Source organism: Nymphaea colorata, chromosome 10 (genome assembly GCF_008831285.2).
Source record: "Nymphaea colorata isolate Beijing-Zhang1983 chromosome 10, ASM883128v2, whole genome shotgun sequence".
Lineage (NCBI taxonomy): Eukaryota > Viridiplantae > Streptophyta > Magnoliopsida > Nymphaeales > Nymphaeaceae > Nymphaea > Nymphaea colorata.
In genome coordinates, this window is record NC_045147.1 from 14,640,918 (window position 1) to 14,661,711 (window position 20,794).

Genomic DNA, 20,794 nt, shown 5'->3' on the forward strand with positions numbered 1-20,794 from the left:
CATACAACTCCCAGCTGACAAGATTTCTTTACCCACCGTTCCAAGCTTTCCAAGTGTTGATGCCCTAAGGATGCTCTAAAATGACGTTTTTGTTTGTTGCCGTTTGTTTTAGCTGACAAATGGAGAAACAAATAACATCCCACGAAGGCAGAATATTGAGATTAAGCTTAAGGTCGCTTGAGTGAAATCAAGAAGAATATGTTATCTAAAATCAAGGATGTGACAGGTTTAGATTTGGAAAATATTCTAAACATGCTATCGATCATGATTCAGAACCACATCCAGCATCCTAGCCGTGTACATCTCTAACTAAGATATGTCGTCACTTGCTACAAGATTTTGAATGGTTAATAGATTTTTGTCGCGAGCAGAAAGGCCGAAAAGCAGGGCGTCGATAAAGATGTAGATTGTAGAATCAATTCAACAACCTTTACAATTAAACCAACCAACTTTATCATTCACAAGCCAAAGGCATAAGCGACAACGGGTTCTTTTTTATAACTTTTTCACCTCTTTGGAGGATCATAAATTGCATAAGGCGTCGAAAGCGCCCACCTAGGAAGTATATACTGACTCTTATACCAGATGTCGCGTAATGCAGAGCCCTCGTATACTCCCCGCTTTCCGCCAAGAAAGTATTATATTATATTCCTCCAACGTTATAATAAAGGGCAATACGATTCAGGGTTCGAATTCAAAGCCCTCCTTTAACGCGAAAGAGAAACGAAAACGATCCACGTAGTCAGGCGTACAAAGCCATTGTGAAGGCTAGGGCTCCATTTCTATGGCGGGCATCCGAGTTGCATCTACGACCACATTGCACCTGCTGATTGAACGCGACAACTTAGAGGTACAAGCCTTCACATGATTCGTCTCCCATCGGCCACATCGTCATCATCCGCGCCACAATTATTGCATGCAACAGGCTGCATTTTGTACTTTACTCCCACTACCAGAAACCGAGCCACCACTTTTCGCATCTACCATGCTTGTGTTCTAAAAAAAGGAGATTGAAAACGATGGCCGCTTCAGGCTTTTCTGTGAGTGTAACGCCCAGGTCAAAAGATGTCACGTGGTGGCTGTTCCCACTTTGCAGAAATCCATCGTCGCCTACCAACTCAAAAGGAACGTGAGATATCAGAAAATGGCTACCCTTTTTTTGTTATGGCGACAGAAAATTCGTACATATACCTGATCCACCACGCCTGGACGGCCTTATTCTCTAAAGGGAGGACGAGCTCCAGTACGAACATGCTGTCATCGGTTTTCTCAACATCATCATCTTTATCCTTTTCCTTTTTAAATCATTCATAAAATTACAGGATGCTATCAATCGTTATTTGTGTTGTTTATATATATATATATATATATATATATATATATATATATCTTCAGTACATCGGCACCTCTATGACATAAAAAAACGAGATAAAAGAAAATGTCATGAGTTAGGGGTAACTTTCTACTAAACGGACACATACACAGACACAACATACAATCAGAACATGCTACTGTTTCACCAGAATGTAAGATTTTAATTTGGAGGGAGATTAGGGAAACTTGTTTTGGAGGAAGGTGTCAAATCAAGCATGGCAGTTACCCGCATAATAAGCTCTTCTTTTCTTCCTCCAACCTTAGCATTCTTTGCACTCAAAAAGCTCTTCAGCTCCGAGACTGTAAGAGATTCCAACTGGTGTCTCATGTACTGCTCCACTACCTACCCATGTCCAAGACAAAGGCATTAGAAGCCATACACTAACTTTTAAAAAAAAAAATAAGAATAAAAAATTAGCAGTCTCATTACCCTGCTGGTCATATCAGCATTTTCAAGTTGTGTGCAGGCTCGTTTCTTATAAACCGGCTGCTCTTCTCCACTTCTAATCTGAATTATATTTCATCGACTAAATTTATGAGTCTAAAGTCTAAACATGAAAATGTGCTCCACAGATAATTCCTGATTGTCCATTGAGAACTCAATATGCACAACAACAGGCGGTCACAATAAATCTTGTAAAACCTCACTTTCCAGACGAGTGCTCGTCCTATGCTGACAAATTGTAGTGGAGGTCTAACAAGCACACCAGGTGAGGAAGGCATATTTAATCAAAGATTAACCCATACTCTACAAGAAAATGGCAATCAACACATAGCATCCAATTCTGTTTGACAACTGCTCTAAATCAAGAAAGAGAGCAGGAAGCAATGACTGAGGACCACGAGTGACCCACGACAGAGAACAAAGGAGTGCAAGAGGCGATAGCCCAAACTATCCAAGTGTTTCAAGAGAGCAGCTCCTATGTTAGAGTAGAGGAGCATCAGCGACTGAACAAATATCAACGTGTAGGAAATTTGCAACTTTAAAGTACTTTTGTCTTAGTTACCTGCCCTTAGTCAGGCATGTATGAATTCTCCTTGCAAAGAAAGAATCATGACGTCGTTCTACTTCAACAAGTTTTAGTGAAGTATGAGACTGAGTCTTACAAACAAGGAACACATCTAATATATGGAAAATGCATAATGTGACATGTGTTTCCGTAACCATGCTATATAGAATAATATAACACATCTGCAAGTAAAAATAAACAAAAAACAACATGCAGCCTTGAACCTTCAAGGCCATTTAGGAGAGAGAGAGAGAGAGAGAGAGAGAGAGAGATCTTAGGAAAAGCAGTAAGCATTTAATGAAAGGGTGACAATAGATAGTGAATTCAAGAAGCTAACAAGCCAGTCCAGGAATGTATATTTGCAATTTTTGGTGTCCTGAATCAGATCCAAGGTTGAATTCTCTAAGTATGGTGGTTCCTAGTTCCAATTGCAAAGCATCTGCATACTGAATCACAAGAGTTGGTGAACATTGGAAAAATGAGACTCCCCTGTTGAATCTCTGTCAACAAGCACTGAACGTACCAATCTCCATCACCAATCACATTACTGTTGACGGATCTTATGTTTTGGGTCTGGGTCTGACCCAATCCAGTATGTCCTTATTAGGGCATACTTATATCTTTGTAACCCTAATCTTAACAGTGAATGAAAAATCTTAAGAGAGAGAGAGCAGTTCCTCCTCATCCGTGGTTTTTTTCCCTCTTGTTGGGGGTTTTTTCCACGTTACATCGTGTTCATCTTTTCTTGTCTCCCTCTATTTCGTGTTTCAACATGGTATCAGAGCCGTGAAGTTCCAGCATTACTGGTTGGTTATTTGTCTTTGTTCGTGTTGGAGGAGGGATTGCCCGGCACTATTTATAGCCCAACGGAGTCCTTCCCACGCCCGACACTGTTCATCGCCCGACGCACGACCGGCACTGTTCATCGCCCGACACATGTACCCGCAGCCTCGCCCATCGCCTGACGCTTGGTTCATCCAGGGAAGGGTGTGACACTGGAATTGAGAAGGAAGGCCATCGGTTGTTTGGACAGGTCTACTCTAGACGAGGTACTCGGACAGAGGAGGTGACTTGTGATGCTAGATCTACTTTCAATCCCAATGCCACTCCTTCCCTGGATGAACCAAGTCCTACTGTGGAGACTCAAGATGAGGTTGAAAAGAAGAATGAAGACCTTCCCATTGCCCTGAGGAAGGGTATCAGGTCATGTACTCAACACCCTATTGGTAATTTTGTGTCTTATTCCAGACTTGGCAAGGATTACAAGTGTTTTGTTTCTTCTTTTTCTTTGGTTGTGATCCCCAGGACTATTGCTGAAGCTCAAAGTGATTCCAAGTGGGCTGATACAATGAAAGAAAAAATGGATGCCTTGAGAAGAAATATGACATGGGAAGTGGTGAAGATTCCTGAGGCTGCTCACTTAGTTGGATCCAAATGGGTATATACCATCAAGTACAAACCATATGGAAGTGTTGAAAGATATAAAGCTCGTCTTGTGGCCAAGGGATTTAGCCAGAAATATGGAATTGATTACTTGGAGACTTTTGCTCCCGTTGCGAAAATGAAGACAGTTAGAGTTGTTATATCCCTAGCTGTGATGAAGGAGTGGAAGATGTACCAATTAGATCTTAAGAATGTCTTCCTCAATGGTGACCTTGAAGAAGAAGTTTATATGCGTATGCCTCCAGGATATGAAGAACCAGAGAAATGTTGCAAGCTAAAAAAGGCCTTATATGGCCTCAAGCAATCACCCAGAGCATGGTTCGAACGACTGAGACGAGTAATGCTACATCATGGGTACAAACAAGGAAACGGAGATCACACTCTGTTTGTAAAGAAAAAGGAGGGCAGGGTCACTCTCTTATTTGTTTATGTGGATGACATGATTGTCACAGGAAATGATGAGGAGGAGATCATCAAGCTAAAAGGGTTACTAGTTACAAAATTTGATCTCAAAGATCTTGGCAAGTTGAGGTATTTTCTTGGTATTGAGATTGCTAGGTCTAGTACTGGCCTTGTGCTAAACCAAAGGAAATACACGTTAGATCTGCTGGAAGAGACTGGTAAATTGCGGTGTAGACCTGCTTCTACCCCATTTGACACTGGGCACAAGTTGAGTCTTAGAGATGGAGAGCCACTCTGTGAAGAAGACAACGGAAGATTTCAGCGTCTGGTTGGAAAGTTGATCTATCTTACCCTAACGAGACCAGATATTACTTTTGTGGTGAATGTATTGAGTCAATTCATGCATGCACCAACTGATGCACATCTGAAGGCTGTGGACAGAGTACTATGTTACTTGAAGAAAAATCCCGGTAAGGGACTCTTGTATGTAAAACAAGAGACTGTGGAGATCTAGGGTTATTCTGATGCAGACTGGGCAGGTTGTGGTGATACCAGACGGTCTACTACGGGGTACTGTGTTTACTTGGGAGGAAATCTTGTCGTATGGAGGAGCAAGAGACAGGATGTCTGTTCTAGATCTAGTACAGAGGCAGAATATAGGGTCATTGCTATAGGAGTGTCAGAGTTACTTTGGTTAAAAATATTGCTGATTGACATTGGTATAGAAATTGAATGACCTATGAAGATGTATTGTAACAACAAGTCTGCAATCAACTTAGCCAACAACCTTATTCTACACGACAGCACAAAGCATGTTGAAATTGATCGTCACTTCATTCGTGAAAGGATTGATACGAAAGAGTTGATCTTACCTTACATGAAGTCTGAAGACCAAACAGCTGATGTTCTGACGAAAGCTCTTCCTTCAGCTTCATTTGAGAGGAATGTATCCAAGTTGGGCATGTTTGATATGTATGCCCAACTTGAGGGGAAGTGTTGACGGATCTTATGTTTTGGGTCTGGGTCTGACCCGATCCAGTATGTCCTTATTAGGGCATACTTATATCTTTGTAACCCTAATCTTAACAGTGAATGAAAAATCTTAAGAGAGAGAGAGTCTGGTGGCTAGTGGGCACCAGTTCCTCCTCATTCGTGGTTTTTTTCCCTCTTGTTCGGGGTTTTTTCCACGTTACATAGTGTTCATCTTTTCTTGTCTCCCTCTATTTCGTGTTTCAACAATTACAATATCAATTTTTCCATTAATAAACACTTTATACTTGTTAAAAATGTTTGCATGTATATCTACCAATCTTAAGATGGAGAGGATGGTTGTGAAAGGGAAAATGGAAAACAAGAAAGTGAAAAGAGAAAAGTAGGTGAGGGAGTGAGAAAAAAGAGTTGGGGATACCAGTCTCAGAATGGGATTGGTTGAACCCATTCACCAAAAATATACACATATACACGCACACGCACATAAATTAGATCCTAACAACCCACTGTTGAGTACAACCTGGAAACTCCCTCTTCTCTCTCCTTATCCAATGCTCGACAGTAAGCATTGAATGTGGGTGGAGAGAAATAGAGAGTTGTCACGATCAAATGCATTATATACATACATACATACATACATACATGCATACATATATATATACATGCACCCACTTTGTTTAGGCTACTCCAAGATATTCAGAAAGCTATCTGGAAGATGACTATTGCCTTTTTAGGACTGCAATACGCGCACATCGAGTAAATATCAAAGCAATTATCAAGCCAAAAACCTTTTCCAGGTGAGGCCTTTGTCTCCTGATTTTTTCCATCATCTCCAACAGTTACTATAATCTCAATACACAAATCCAAATGCTCATTAACACCTTTTTTGAAGAGCACTCCTTTATACCTAAAGTCAACCATGGAATTCCTGAATTTCTGAAACCATACATGTTGTCATTGCTTTAATCCATAGACAATCTTTCCCAGAAGGATGCATGGCTTTTCTCCCTTTTTGGTGCAAAAAACAGGAGGAAGTCATGTAGCCTCCTTTATTGAGGTCACCATGATGGCCATGGCTTATAGGCTGCTAAAGCAAGAACAACTCGTGGAATTCCACTTGATATGGGGGCAAAACATTCCTAAAAATGAATTCCATGAGTTCCCATTTCTTCTAGTTAAGCTTCATATGATTGAACAGTTCTATCACATATGAATTTAAGGATGTACTTTGCCCCATTATTTTCTTATAAACAACAGCTCCCCACTCTTAGAATTCTAGTTTTTGTGCAGGTAACAAAGTATGAAACTACTATTATACTATGGAACTTTTCGGAACTGAAGAATGTAAAAGCTTCATTTTGTCTCAGTCACATGTAAGTAACTAAAGAATATAAAGTTTCATTTATCTCACAGTCACATCTAAGTGGATGCAGGTGCAGAAAAGGGCTATGTCAAAACACCAGGGTCACCAGCAGCAATGTCTGGCAAGTACACAACCCCCTGCGGTCTTCTTTTGACATTGATTTTCAGCCATTGGGAAGGGAACTGAAGGAATGGAAGAGGTGGGAAGCTTCCGCTTTTAGAATGTGAGCTTATCCTTCTTACTTCTATAGATGTAGAGATACATTTTCTTACATGGTCATCAGAGGTGTGGGGAATGAGTGCTTCTTCCCTAATGCTTTGCTTTGCAAACACTTTCTCGAAAGATTTTGGGGTCTTAAGTGAGAAAACATGGCTATACATAGTCAGATATGTGAAAGCTACGATCAACTGCTAATAAGGAGTTGGGTCGTTCAAGGGCATACCATTCTTTATTTTCCATTTAGATCCTAAAATTTCTTCTTCTGCAATCTTTTCATCAGTTATCCTGGATTTGGCAATGAATATCTACAGCAAACTTGGTCTGAGTTGACAGCATGTATTGAAAGGTATACAATTTCCTCCCAAAGATATACTAGGTCCCCAAGTTTGACATTTCAAGTCTTTCAACTATCATTTCTGTTGCAGTGGTGAAATAAGAAGGTCTGTCGTGAGATGTGGAGAGAGCGTGGAGAGAGCGAGAGAGAGGGAGATAGAGAGAGAGGCAGCCGTATGGCTAAACCAAAGAAGTTGTTATTACATTAACCCTAATCTCCCTTATAAAAGAGATTAGGGTAGAAAAGAGATGTACAAAATAAATCAATGAGAAACAATGAAAATATTAAAGAGATCTTATAACTCTTTAATATTACGAAGAGCCTCCTAAAACATAAAACTTTTTTAATTCAACACTCCCCTTCAAGCTGGAGCATACATATTAAACATGCTCAACTTGTCACAATATCTAGAGAAATCACCAATAACAAGAGCTTTGGTGAAGATATCTGCAGCTTGATCTTTTGAAGGAACATGAATAGTGGCAATGGTTCCTGCTTGAACGAGATCCCGAATGTAATGGTAATCCATTTCAATATGTTTAGTTCTTTCATGGAAAACTGGATTGTTTGCAATGTGTGTGGCTGCTTGATTGTCACAATACATCTTCATGGGAAGTGGAATTGACACACTTAGGCTGGCTAGCATAGATCTAGCCCAAGTCATTTCTGTTGTTGTTTGAGTCATAGCTCTGTATTCGGATTCTGCACTAGATCTTGACACCACACCTTGTTTTTTGCTTCTCCACAATATAAGATTGCCTCCCACAAATACACAAAATCCTGTGGTAGATTTTCTACTGAGCCAGCATAGTCAGCATCATTATAGGCTTCCACTTCCAGAGTCTTGCCTTTCGTGAACAAAAGGCCTTTTCCAAGAAACGATTTCAGATATTTAACCACCATCAAGGTAGCATCCCAATGAACTTTCCTTGGTTTTTCCATAAATTGACTTAGTTTTCCACTGCAAAACTAATGTCTGGTCTTGTCACAGTAACATAGAGTAGTTTTCCAATAAGGGATCTGTAAGATCGAGAATCCACTAATTCTGTTTGGTCATCATGAAGATGTATACGTGGATTCATAGGTAAATTAGCCGGTTTAGCTCCTAGCATCCCTGTGTCTTGCAATAAATCAAGAACATACTTCCGTTGAAAGAGAACAACACCCTCCCTATTACGAGCAACTTCTATTCCCAAGAAGTATCGTAGAGGACCAAGATCTTTCGTCACAAAGTATTTTTGAAGAAACAACTTTGCATCAGAAATTTCTTGATCAGAGTCACCTGTCAGGATAATATCATCAACATAAACCACGAGAACGGTTATACCTCTGGAAGCCTTCTTGATAAACAAAGAATGATCAAGAGGAGATCTCACAAAGCCACACTTTGAGACTACCTCGAAAAACTTGTGAAACCACGCACGAGGACTCTGTTTGAGTCCATAAATAGCTTTCTTTAGCTTGCACACTTTGCCACACTCCCCCTGTCGTTCAAATCCCGGTGGTTGTTGCATATAGACAGTCTCATCAAGATCACCATACAAAAAGGCGTTTTTGACATCCAATTGATACATGTGCCAGTCATGGTGGACAGCCACGGAAATGATAAGACGAATGGTTCCCAACCGAACAACTGGAGAGAAGGTCTCAAAGAAATCCACACCGTAGGTCTGCGTGTAGCCCTTAGCAACCAACCGAGCTTTGTATCATTCCATAGAACCATCAGGATTATATTTCACTGTGAATACCCACTTTGAGCCAACAATATCACAACGAGGAGAAGGATCAACAAGTTCCCAAGTGCCTCTCTGTACTAAGGCATCCATCTCATCTTGCATAGCCCGTCTCCATTGGATGTCTAATAAAGCCTATTGGTGACACGTAGGAACTGTATGAGCAGCCAGAGCTTGAATGAACTGTTGCATATTTTTACCAACACCATCAGTAGACACAAAATGAGATATAGGATGTAAAGTACATTATCGCCTGCCTTTGCGAAGAGCAATAGGTAAGTCTTGACAGGGATCAGAATGAGTAGGGCTATGCACCTTAGATGTACTTACCTCCTGAGAAACGGTTGGCAAAGGAGTATGAGAAGGGTCCTGTCGACGTGTGTAGACCAGCGGAGGATCACGAAACTTGGACTCAACAGAAGAAGGAGATTCAAAAGGGAACGACTCCAAAGGAATAGGTAGTGGGTCTGGTGACCGTGGCATCTCAGTAGATATAGCTATATAGGAGTGAGGCTATAATAAGATTGAGACTCAAAGAATGTGACATCCGCACTGATATACTCTTTTTGAGTCAAGGGATCAAAGCATTTGTAGCCTTTATGGTTTCTAGAGTAGCCAATGAAAATACATTTAATGGCTTGGGCCCCCAATTTGTCACGTGTGAGTCCAAGAATGTGAACAAAGCATGTGCAACCAAATACTTTGGGAGCTACTGGAAACAAGGGTCTTTGTGGGTGCACAAGTTTAATAGGGACCTGGTTATCAATGGAGGATGAGGGTAAACGATTGGTCAAGTAGCAAGCAGTAAGGATAGCATCTCCCCAAAAATATGCAGGTAGATTAGTATGAAGCATAAGGGAACGAGCCACATTTAAAAGTTGGCGATGTTTTCGCTCAACTATTCCATTTTGCTGGGAGGTATGGGGACATGTAAACTGAGGAGAAATGCCATTATCTGAGTAAAACTTCATTAAGGTAGATGCCTTGAACTCAAGAGCATTATCAGTGCGAATGTTTTTAACAAGAATACCAAACTAGGTCTTTATTTCAATAATAAGGTTTTTGAGAGTACATACGACTTCAGACCTTTCCTTCAAAAGGAATACCCAAGTGACTCGAGAATAATCATCTACAATGACAAGAAAATAACGAAAACTTGACCTACTAGCAACTCTGCTAGGACCCCACACATCAACATGAAGAATATCAAATAGTCCACAACTAGATGGACTAAGACTCGATGAATAACTACTACAAGTGTGTTTGCCAAGTTGACAGGCTTCACACTGGAACGACTCTGGTAATGAAAGATGTGGAAGAAGATGACGGAGCTTGGAGACAGATGGATGACCAAGTCTGAGATGCCACTGGAAAGAGGAGGACAATGATGTGATTGATGATGATGCAATACCCACGGGATCCGACAGGAAGTAGATGCCTCCTTTCTCATAGCCTCCACCAATCGTCTTCTCAATTTGCAAGTCCTGAAATGAACATAAACCAGAGTCAAACGTAACACGACAATGTAAATCATTAATCAATTGTCCAACAGATAACAAATTTGTGGGAAACTTAGGAGCATATAACACATTTGGAATAGTCATAGACTGAGAAATCTTGATATCTCCATAACCCATAATAGGTGACCATCTACCATCTACAAGTCTCACATGACGTATCTGAGGTAATGAGTGTAGCACAGTAAACATAGAAGGTTTACTACAAAAGTGTCTCGATGCCCCTGAATCAATAATCCAAATAGTACCTGTATCATGTGAGATAGTGTCAACAGACATAGCGCTGTCGCTCATAACTGTGGAGGCCGACGGCTAAGTAGATCTGTGTGCTAGAAAGTCTTCATACTCTGACTTATTGATACTCACAGTCACTGTCTCAGGCTGAGAAGAAGATAAAGACCCATCTACCACTGATGACGCTGCTTGGGCCGATCTAATAGAAGATTGTAAAGAGTTAGTCCCCAGCTTCGATGTAACATTTCTTCCTAAGGGTGGTGCTGCGGTAGGACGACCATGTTTATTTCAACATCTGTCTTTCAAATGATCTATTTTCCCACAATAGGTGCACTGAAATCTCCCCCGACCTCCTCCTGACCCACGACCCATGCCTCTTCCCCTAAATAAACCACGTCCACGACCTCCTGAGGCTGCCAGGGTAGAGGCATGGATCACTAGAGGGTGAAGAGAGGGTCACAGCAAGACGACTGAGTCTGTTGTAGGCTTCAGCTAGGTCAGAGATTTCTGCTCCAGTCAACATCTGAGCCTTTGCTACTGCATATTCAGAGGATCAGAGGAGAGACCCTGTAGGAACTTCGCAACCATAGACTGTTCACAATGGGTCTTATAGCATGTTGGATATGGAGGACGTAATGCTTTAAGTCGTTCAGAGATAGACTTAAGGAAAGCAAAGTACTGAGCAAGACTTTGGTTACCCTGTTGCAGATTAAGTAGTTCCTCCTCTACCTGCAATATCTTGCTAACATTCTTGTCATTTGAGTAAGTTTGTTTCAAGAAATCCCACATTTGCTTGGCCGAGGTGTAGTATGCAATAGTTGATGCAATTTGAGGTTGCACACTATTCATGATCCATGACATGACAATATTATTATCTCCCTTCCATGAACCATATTTTCCACTCTTTTCAACAGGTTCGTTTTCTTCTATAACATGCTCCTTCTGATGTCCAATCACAGACATCATAAACACACGAGACCAAATCTCATAGTTAGATCCATCTAGCTTTACAGTAGAACCATAAGAAAATGGATTTCCTCCACTTTTAACCTCATGAGAAAAATCAGATTTATTAATTTCAGCCATTGCAAGTCTGCCCACAAATGATCACCCACCAAGCAAGCGGAAAAAATGTATATATAAATCAATAGCGACAGCAACTGATCAACAATAGCATAAGTCCAATCATCACACGGCAACGTTAGATGCAAACCACTATTCCACACGATAGACTGCTGTCCAACAGTCCCACAATAAATAAGTTTCAGCAATACAAATAGAAGACCAAAAGCACCAGCAATACAAGTAGAAGACTGCTGTCCAAGAACCCCACGATGGAGAAAAATCCAGAAATCCGACGCAAAAAAAAACACACTGCTTGCAATGGCTTTAGCAACCAACAATGTATCTACTTATGCATCTAACGCTGCTGTACCACAGTTTTATTTTCTACGAATCATGAATAGCAACGAAAACATTCAACATAAACTATCGCAGACTCCCACCCAGCTGCGATAAAAAATATATATGTAGATACCCATAGCTGGAGTCTATTCACGCAGATTTCATAGCGTGAATAGACTCCTCCACACGGGTCAGCTGCTGGAAAACAGTCAGCTCAACCCAGTCGTGTCGTGTGTAGTAGGAGAAGGAGACGGAAGAGGGAGAAGGGAAGGAGACGGTGGAAGAGATAGCCTGAAGAGGAGAAGTCGACAGCCTGATTCACGTCGCCAGCCTGAAGAGGAGAAGTCGACAGCCTGATTCACATCGCCAGCCTGATTTACGCCTCAGAAACGTCGACAACAGAATTTTCTTTTTTGTTTCTCACGTCGCCAGCCTGATTCACGCCTGCTCTGATACCATGTTGCAGTGGTGAAATAAGAAGGTCTGTCGTGAGATGTGGAGAGAGCGTGGAGAGAGCGAGAGAGAGGGAGATAGAGAGAGAGGCAGCCGTATGGCTAAACCAAAGAAGTTGTTATTACATTAACCCTAATCTCCCTTATAAAAGAGATTAGGGTAGAAAAGAGATTTACAAAATAAATCAATGAGAAACAACGAAAATATTAAAGAGATCTTATAACTCTTTAATATTACGAAGAGCCTCCTAAAACATAAAACTTTTCTAATTCAACAATTTCATTTGTTTCATTCCATCTTTGTTATTTAACCATGATGATCATATCATGTACATATAATAACAGAGTTTCTGCATATTAAGTTCAGTGCCATGTCACATGAGTGTGGATATGGGTTCCAAGCATTCCATTAAAAACTTTTAAGTGCATTGGACACCACTATATACACAGATATGTGTATGTATCTATGTATGTATGTATGTGTGTGTGTGTGTGTGTGTGTATAAGAGAGAGAGAGGTTCTTATTGTACAACATGTTTGAGAATGATATTTGTGACTGTGAACTAAACCATAGGATGGATGGCTAAGAAGTTATTCTGTGCTCCAAAATCAACGTATACATCTCTGGTCATGTTAAAAAGCAATAGCATCTCACATTAACCAAAAAAAAACATAGCATAACAAAATGATGATGTCATCCGCAAAATAATCGTGATGTCCAATTTGTAGACTCATTGTATTGTATATGTTCAAAACTAGCAAAAAATGTGCACCTACCTTGTTTTTCTTATAAGAAAGGATTCCTCCAAGTGCTTTGTTTTGGGTGGCTCCATCTGGTGAATGTAAAATGGGAAAAGTAGCAAAACCATTTGAAAGCAACTAGCTAAGTTACCAACTTATTATTAAGAAAAAAAATTAACCTGCTGTGTCACATGTCGAAGTGTTCTTGCACATTAGGGTTGTAGTTGGAGCCACTTCTTCCTCACTTGTAGGTTTGAAACTCTGGAAGCAATTTCAATTTCGCATCTGTTTCAGATTATTCATAAGTACTGACCATGTGAGATTAACTTTTAAGTTTTAACCTCTTTTTCCTGTGAGTTTGGCATCGTGATCCTTGGACTCCATCCCTTCCCCTAGCAAAAACCAGAATAAAAAATCACATGAAGAACTAGAGCATAACTGAAAAATAAGCATTTTTTACACACCAAAATAGCGTCATTACGTTCATTAAAAGAAGTTTCTCAACCAAACTTACAGTATTTGCAGTGAATTTAGAAGAATCATGCTTGTCCAAGGGAATATTGACAGCCTCTGTGATTTTCCTTGCGAAATGTAAGTTGGGTCTTCATGTAATTACTATGCATGGGACCTGAAACTTCTAGTACATGAAAGAGAAAATGTTTTTACTTGTAAGTTTCTGGAGATAGCTCTGGCTTTCACTTCTACCAGCAGAGAGTAATGAAGTGACCTTCTCTGCACCTGGAAAACAATGATAAACCCCAGAGGAAGAATGAACATACCCCAGAAAGCTTGATTTATCTCAAGAGAACTAACACAGAAATGCCATATAAAAGGAATATTAAACGGGAAAGAAGACATTTTTCTCATTCACCCACTCTCTTATAAAACATTGAGAAGTTTGAACTCAATATTTATGTAGTTATAATCAAGGAAAGATAGCTAGTTGACACTTACTCAAATGAAGCCTATCTATGATCTGTTTGTGACGCACAAAAACTGGTCGGAAGTTGGGTTTTTCTTTTGCAAAGGAACCATGAGAATCATCTAAAACACCTGCACATTCTTTCTTTTTCTGAATAAAGTTAAAAGTTTCATCTGACAAGAAAGCTCCTGGAGGCCTTGGCGTGCGGAAATCTGCAATCCTGAAATTAGCTTAGGAGGCCTTTATGAGGATAAGAGGGTCGTTCTCATACTGTGTAATAAATATACCACTGGCAGTAAACAGTGCAGAAACTCCGCAACCAACTCCCATGCATGAGTCACCTCCAGCTATCCCTGTCACATGTGTTAAGGAAAAGCTGCTACTTGCTTTTGTCCATAGTGATCTATCTGAACATTCACCAAGCTGACATGCTGCCTGCAGTATTCATTAAACACAAAGATCAAGGAAAATTTTAAGATTTCTGCTCCCTATGGTCTATATCAGCAATAGCAGCTCCGAGATAGGAGTAGCACAAGATATGACGACATCAAAACAAATTTTGAAGATATTACCCAAAAAACCCATATTCAACAAATTGGAAACCAACATCATAGTACATCTGAAAGCACATTCAAATTTCTTCCAGCATCTTCACATATTTAGTAAAGGATACCATTTGAACCAATATAATAACAATAGATCCCCAGAAACTGTTGTCAGTATATTGCAAAACGTCTACCTTAATTTTTAGATAACCTCCATCAAAGAAGTTCCACTCTGAAAAAAGATGAATAGAACGTTATTATTCACAAATCTGCAACTACCACTGCTAGTTCAAGATGATTACATATCCCTAGGAAACTATTTTAGATTGTCAACCATTTGCATGTCTCCACACCTTCTAAGGACTTGATGAAGAACTCCAAGACTGAGATGGACTTTGAAGCACGTACAGTTTGTGGAACTGGCATCAACCCTGAGCCTTGAAGAACCATAATGGATGGCAACCTAGGATTGATTTCCATGCATACGAGAGATCGATGTAACATATAATAACAGATTCTAAATGAAAAGGCATAAGATAAGAACACATGTATGACATTCCTAATTAGGGTAATGATAAGGCCTATGCTAAAATACAGAGCAAAAGTTGTTGAAAATAACCAAACCACTGGTCTTTTGTGAACCCTCCTTGAGTAAACTTCACTTTCAGAAAGTGTTCAACGGCCAACCCAAGACCATACTGTAGAAAAGGGAGAACAGAGAAAATAAAAATGAAAAATAATAGTATAGATGGTTCTAAGCATATATGCATCTAATTCACAACATTAGAGCACATCTGGAAGACATTTACCTTGTGAAGCAAGAGCTCTTCATAGTCAAGGACGATCTCGCCAGGAGGTGATCTAGAGAGACCTGACCTGCCAATTGCTATAGTATCCATAACTTCAAAGATGAAACTAGCTTATAAATAAGAGAGATAACAAATTTGAAAATTGTTCCGATGCCATCACAAAAGGAAGACAACCAAAAGAGGGAATTTAAAAGTTTTGCTGCATGATTATCAATATGGCATTGCTTTGCTGTTAACGGGAACAGAGATGTAACAAGAAAAATTTCAGAAGAATTGTCTGAGTCTTGGAAGTTGGATGACATGCTTGAAGACACTAGGCTTTGTCGCAGATGGTATTGATGCTGGATTGAAAGCATTTGACATTTGTGCTGCAGGACTTTTATAATTAAAATAATTTAAGACAACAGACCATTCCATGAGAAGCTTCAGTAGATTGCTTAATCTTCTTGATGAGTAAGGTAAAACTAGGGTTTGCATTATAAAGAGCTAATACTGAGAATCATGTTATTGGCTGTAGAGCAGATCAGTATAAAGCAAATCCAACACAGAAGGCCAGGAGACATGAATCTTCAGCTTTTTGAAGCTTTAGTACACCAGATGGTCTTCACCAACTGACCGCATAAACAAGTAACATCACTCAATGAAGTTTCTACCAATAATTGAATATGATTTATAAAAAGATGGCAGAAAAATGACAAATAGAAATCCCGATAATGTGGATATCGTTGTCCATATACTTACTGACAGGCCTAATTTACCATTATAAGCTAGATTCCACGCAAGAAGCCTTGCATTCAATGCTAAGTTTATCAACTCAAGCAACTAGCTATAGATAAACCTTTGTAAATTGTAGCAATGTCGTTCACATGTTGAAAATAGTGCAATTATATTGTCAAAAGAGAAGACGTTTTTATCAGGAAAATATCATGATACTTTCAAATTATCATCAAAAATTAATATCATGATAATATTCCGAAGTTATAACGATTAAAAGCTCCTTCTTATATGTACTTCCAGTGTACGTTTTCTATTTTTCATTCTAAATTTTTAAAAACTATTCTGAGTCTTCTGTTTTGTCATTATCTTTTTGTAAGAAACATAGAAGAAAACTCATAATTCCATGATTTTTCACATTATTCTTCATCTACTTTTCATTTTTAAAATTTCTGAGTTTTTCCCATGAAAAAAAGTGTGAAAGCGCTGCTGTGAAAACCTTACTGACAAATACCCGATTAACTTATACGTAAAATCTGAGCGAAGAGTTTACAAATTTGTATTCCCAAGCCTTCCCGCCTTCCTTCATTTCAATCTTAAGAGTAACTCCTGGAAGAAGGGGAGAAGGAGAAAAAGCACAGGGGGTTGGGGAGCCTCAAACCTATAACATGACCGTGCGTCAAAGTGGGTAGAACTGTACATGCTGTTACAAAGTCCTCTTTGTCGATGCTAACTTCCTTGTTGCTTTCAATTTGCAGCAATCCTGTCCCTATGAGGTCCATTACCTGCAAATGAGGAATGAGGGATATTTGAGACCCGACAAGTATGCACTTTTGGATTCTAGGGATCCCAAACCAGTGGGCATGTGATTTGCAATTTGCTTCAAAGGTTCTGGTGTGGGAGTGAGGGTTTCATCCAAGATCCAATATCTTAGTCGAGACCCAGTGACTTAAGCATGCTTCAATGACTTCTAGAAAGAAAGATTTAGACATTAGAATAGTTTGGACAAAAGAGTTGAGAGAGATACCTTATGTCTAGTAAAGTTGACAAGATCTGGAGACACGACAAAAGTTACGTCATTATCTGGACTAATTTTTGCCGTCTGCGAACAAGGGCAAGCAGTTTGTTAAGCCAATCCACTAGACACTTTTTTTTAAATCCGTTCTTTATTTTCCATATAGAATAATTATTCAAAAAGCAAAACTGGACGTCTTTTTAAGGGCCAACAGTCAAACCAGGGAGAACCTCATTATGCAAGTTATTATTCTTTTCACTAAACACAATTGGCCTCAATATGACAATGTAAAATAAAGCAGAGACGGATAGAATATATGAAACAAGAACCATGTAATGCATTAAGTAGACAAACCCAGTAGATAGGAGTGAACAGGCTTTTTGATGAAAAGAGACATCATTTCTGCGCGTATCTGAGATCATGCACGAAAGTGTTGGAAAGGAAACTAGACAATTAATGCATAGTGTCTATGCACACCATCGGAGCTATAGCACACCATGTCCAAGCTCCATGATAAGCTTCCTTTCATGGATGTCTGGATTTATTTCGGAGCTATAGCACACCATGGCTAAGCTCCATGATAAGGTTCCTTTGCATGGATGTCTGGATTTATTTCAGCATATTTACTATCTTCAACTATCTGGGTCTAAAGATCCTTTTGTACCTGAGAAGCATTAGAAATATTAAGTTTGGATTTACGGATCAGGGCTGAATAGAAAAATATCTCAGCTTAAATTTTGATAACTGTTACGAGACATATCAACTTATATGTACAAGAAAATTTCATGTATGACCATGGGTACCATAAAAGTGAATGCACAAGAATGAGGAAAACAGGGAAACCCCATCCGTACAGATTGTTCAACTTCCACATAGAGAAAATAAAGCAATTCCTAAGACACTGTTAAAAAATTTTAAATACCCCGACACCATCTTTTTTCTTGGACATGCGTCCGCTTTTGACGCCGCACCCTTTGTGCGCTTGCTCCCTCTCCTCTCAATTTCTCTCAAGCTTTCTCCTCCAACCGAGAATCCTATGGCCGAACCAGGCGATCGCCGGCCATCAGCGAGATCTCCAACGACTCTAACTGCACGGCATCATGGAAACGGCGCGGCGTGAGCCTCCCACACCACACGGTAAGTTCTCTTCTTTCTTTCCCATCATATGTTCGTTCGTTTCAGGTTTTAAGGGTTTCACCCTTCCAGGAAAGTGCACCGGCGGTGCCAGCCAACTCGGGCAACCACTTAGGTCATCGGCGGCACGGCACCGGCCAAGCCTAAAGTTATCTTTCGTTTTTGTTTAACCCCTTTTTCTTCTATATGTTTCTGAAACATTTCTGAAATCGTCGAGGGTTTCAGATGCGCAAAAGACCCTTCAGCAAGCTAAAACCTCGGTCGAGGGTTTCAAGTCGAGAGTTCTCAAGTTTTATTTTTTTTTTTTTTAGATTTTCTTTTTAATGAGATTATTTCTCCTAATACCACCTTCCAAAGTTTTGTATCCAAAGATTCCAAATAGCAGTGATCTCTTTGTTCAACATTTACTGACTGTATTCCTTGTTTACTACTAGAAGCAGTGGAAGAAACAAAATCAAGCAAGGATTACTTTGGTTTATGTTTCATTGGCTCATGGAGTGATGAGCTGAGCATCAGCAAAAAATCATGCCCATTGACCGAGCGGGAGATAATGTCATACCACTTGAATGGCGTATATGTCAGTTTTTTCTTCGTTGGAAGAGAAACTTGAAAAGAAGCTGAAGCCATCATCCAAGCATCTCCAGTTGGCATTCAAGAGCATGGATCTTAAGCTGCACTCAATGACTCTATTCACAAAGCTGCTCAGCTTGACCTCCTCCTCTGTCTCTACTTGACTCACAACCTTTACCAACACAAAACAAAACATTAGAAAAAAATGTAGTGCTTAAGTTAAAACTTCTGCTAACATCACCTCAACTCGTTAACCTTAGACGGTCCCTTCAGTAACAAAAGAACAGAAAATCGGGAAAAAACAAGGCAAACGAAAGAAACGCAGCCTGCAAAAATGCAACAAACTCAGACACTCATAAACATGAAAATAAATTAGAGAACCTTCAAATACAGAAAAAGGTATGCATTTTGTCTGAAACACAAACCATTTTCTAAAACCAGCATCACAACTATCTTACTAATGCAAGCGCTAAAAATCACTCCAAGAGTTCGTAACTTTCAGAAACATCACTATCGATATGTGCTTCTGTTCATCCATTCTTCGTCACTGAAATCATTTCACGGATTGTACCAATCATCCGTCTACAAAAGGCTTACGCAGTCATATAAATACAGAATTAACAGAGTATGATTAGAATCATAATCACTCAGTACTTTTTGTTTGAATAACAAGTAAGCTTCGAAATTTGATCACGTATGTGTAGAAACCTAGCCAAGAATAGCATTCGAAGGGGGCTTCCAAATACACTCACCCGTAACGTTCGTCGGAACTCTATGACAGCCTTGGATACCGCTTCTGACTGCGATCTCTGCCACAATTATGCGAGAGGGAGAGAGAGATGAGAGAAAGAGAGGCGCATGAAGTTCAGATGATCTAATGCGAAGAAGCGACGGAGTAAGGAGCAGATAAACGACGATCCGATCAAAGCCGGTCGCTTATCTAGACGAACCTGATAGACGATGTGAATCTTGTCGTCCTCAGCCACACAGGCGACGCGGAATTCCCGGGAGACTCGCCAGCAGAGAGTCTCGATCTCAAGGAAGAGGGAGCGCGGAGGGTGGGGCTCGCAGTGGAGCGTGAGTTGCAGGTCGATGAAGGTATTGTGCAGAGGGAAGGGGGTGGCCGCATGGAGAAGAAGCTTCTTTCTGAACATCTCTTCCCGCGGGTGCGCTCCTTCCCCTGACGATCACGATAATTGATTTCTAGAGATGGCGCCAAAACATTTTGGCCTTCCGAGTCCGAGATAATAACAAGTCGATCCTAGCGGTTCGAGTCGTTCCCTCGGGAGTGCGTCTCGGGTGAATTGAGTCGGTAATGCCTGTGGCGATCCAAGTTGTCATTGGGTGACGGATGTAGGATTTATTATTTAACTCGAGTATCTTATCACTATTTGCCGTTCAAAGAGTAATATACTGAAGGATGATGATGACCACGAGATTTGAACATTAACTCTTTGATTGTGAAACGTATTGTTGCTAGTTACGCCTATGCCTCTTAAAATAGAAAAAGAAAATTTTGTCGACAACATTGTAAACTAAATTCTATTCAAAGACTTTAAAACCTTTATATATATATATATATATATATATATATCCACTTACTCAACAAAATAGTCTAACCAAAAGAAAACATAAAAAATCAAATGGAACCTTACTAATTTGACAAGTTGCTTTGAATTAAAATTCACCTTTGCATCAGTTTATCCATTAATAGATTGCTACCCACCTCTCCAAAAAAGAAATGTTGGACATTTTAAAGATTGGATGACACTTCAAACAGTGTTTAGGTGACAAAACCAGATCTTCTAAAAGGGCATGGAAACACCTCTCCCCCTAAGTTTATTCACAAAAACCTAAGTTTCAAGCGTT

General features: G+C 39.9%; 1 protein-coding gene across 3 annotated transcripts; it reads right to left on the reverse strand.

Annotated features, from left to right (window-relative positions):
* Nucleotides 1-550: 550 nt before the first annotated feature.
* LOC116263421 (uncharacterized) lies at nt 551-20,099 on the reverse strand. 3 transcript variants are annotated; one of them, XM_050080236.1, is made up of 20 exons: nt 19,876-20,099; nt 19,678-19,734; nt 18,915-19,097; nt 17,234-17,308; nt 16,868-16,991; nt 15,493-15,554; nt 15,308-15,381; nt 15,037-15,146; nt 14,878-14,915; nt 14,426-14,573; nt 14,171-14,350; nt 13,883-13,954; nt 13,731-13,786; nt 13,558-13,602; nt 13,396-13,477; nt 13,253-13,308; nt 1,805-1,882; nt 1,601-1,717; nt 1,192-1,295; nt 551-1,110 (listed from the first exon to the last, which is right to left on the reverse strand). In XM_050080236.1, exons 1-20 carry the CDS (start codon nt 20,077-20,079, stop codon nt 1,059-1,061), a joined length of 1,917 nt encoding a protein of 638 aa, XP_049936193.1. In that variant the 5' UTR covers nt 20,080-20,099; the 3' UTR covers nt 551-1,058. The 3 variants fall into 3 exon arrangements, with proteins under 3 accessions (XP_049936193.1, XP_049936194.1, XP_049936192.1); XM_050080237.1 differs by having other exon boundaries at nt 1,192-1,254; nt 13,558-13,608; XM_050080235.1 differs by having other exon boundaries at nt 13,558-13,608.
* Nucleotides 20,100-20,794: the final 695 nt, after the last annotated feature.

What these genes read in the sequence shown, in the direction of transcription:
- LOC116263421 (XM_050080235.1), bottom strand. Translation starts at nt 20,079, where the DNA reads ATGTTCAGAAAGAAGCTTCTTCTCCATGCGGCCACCCCCTTCCCTCTG. An exon ending in AGATTCACATCGTCTATCAG is followed by an intron (nt 19,735 to 19,875) that starts GTTCGTCTAGAT and finishes TAATTGTGGCAG; the next exon opens with AGATCGCAGTCAGAAGCGGT. An exon ending in CTAAATTCACTGCAAATACT is followed by an intron (nt 13,609 to 13,730) that starts GTAAGTTTGGTT and finishes GGTTTTTGCTAG; the next exon opens with GGGAAGGGATGGAGTCCAAG.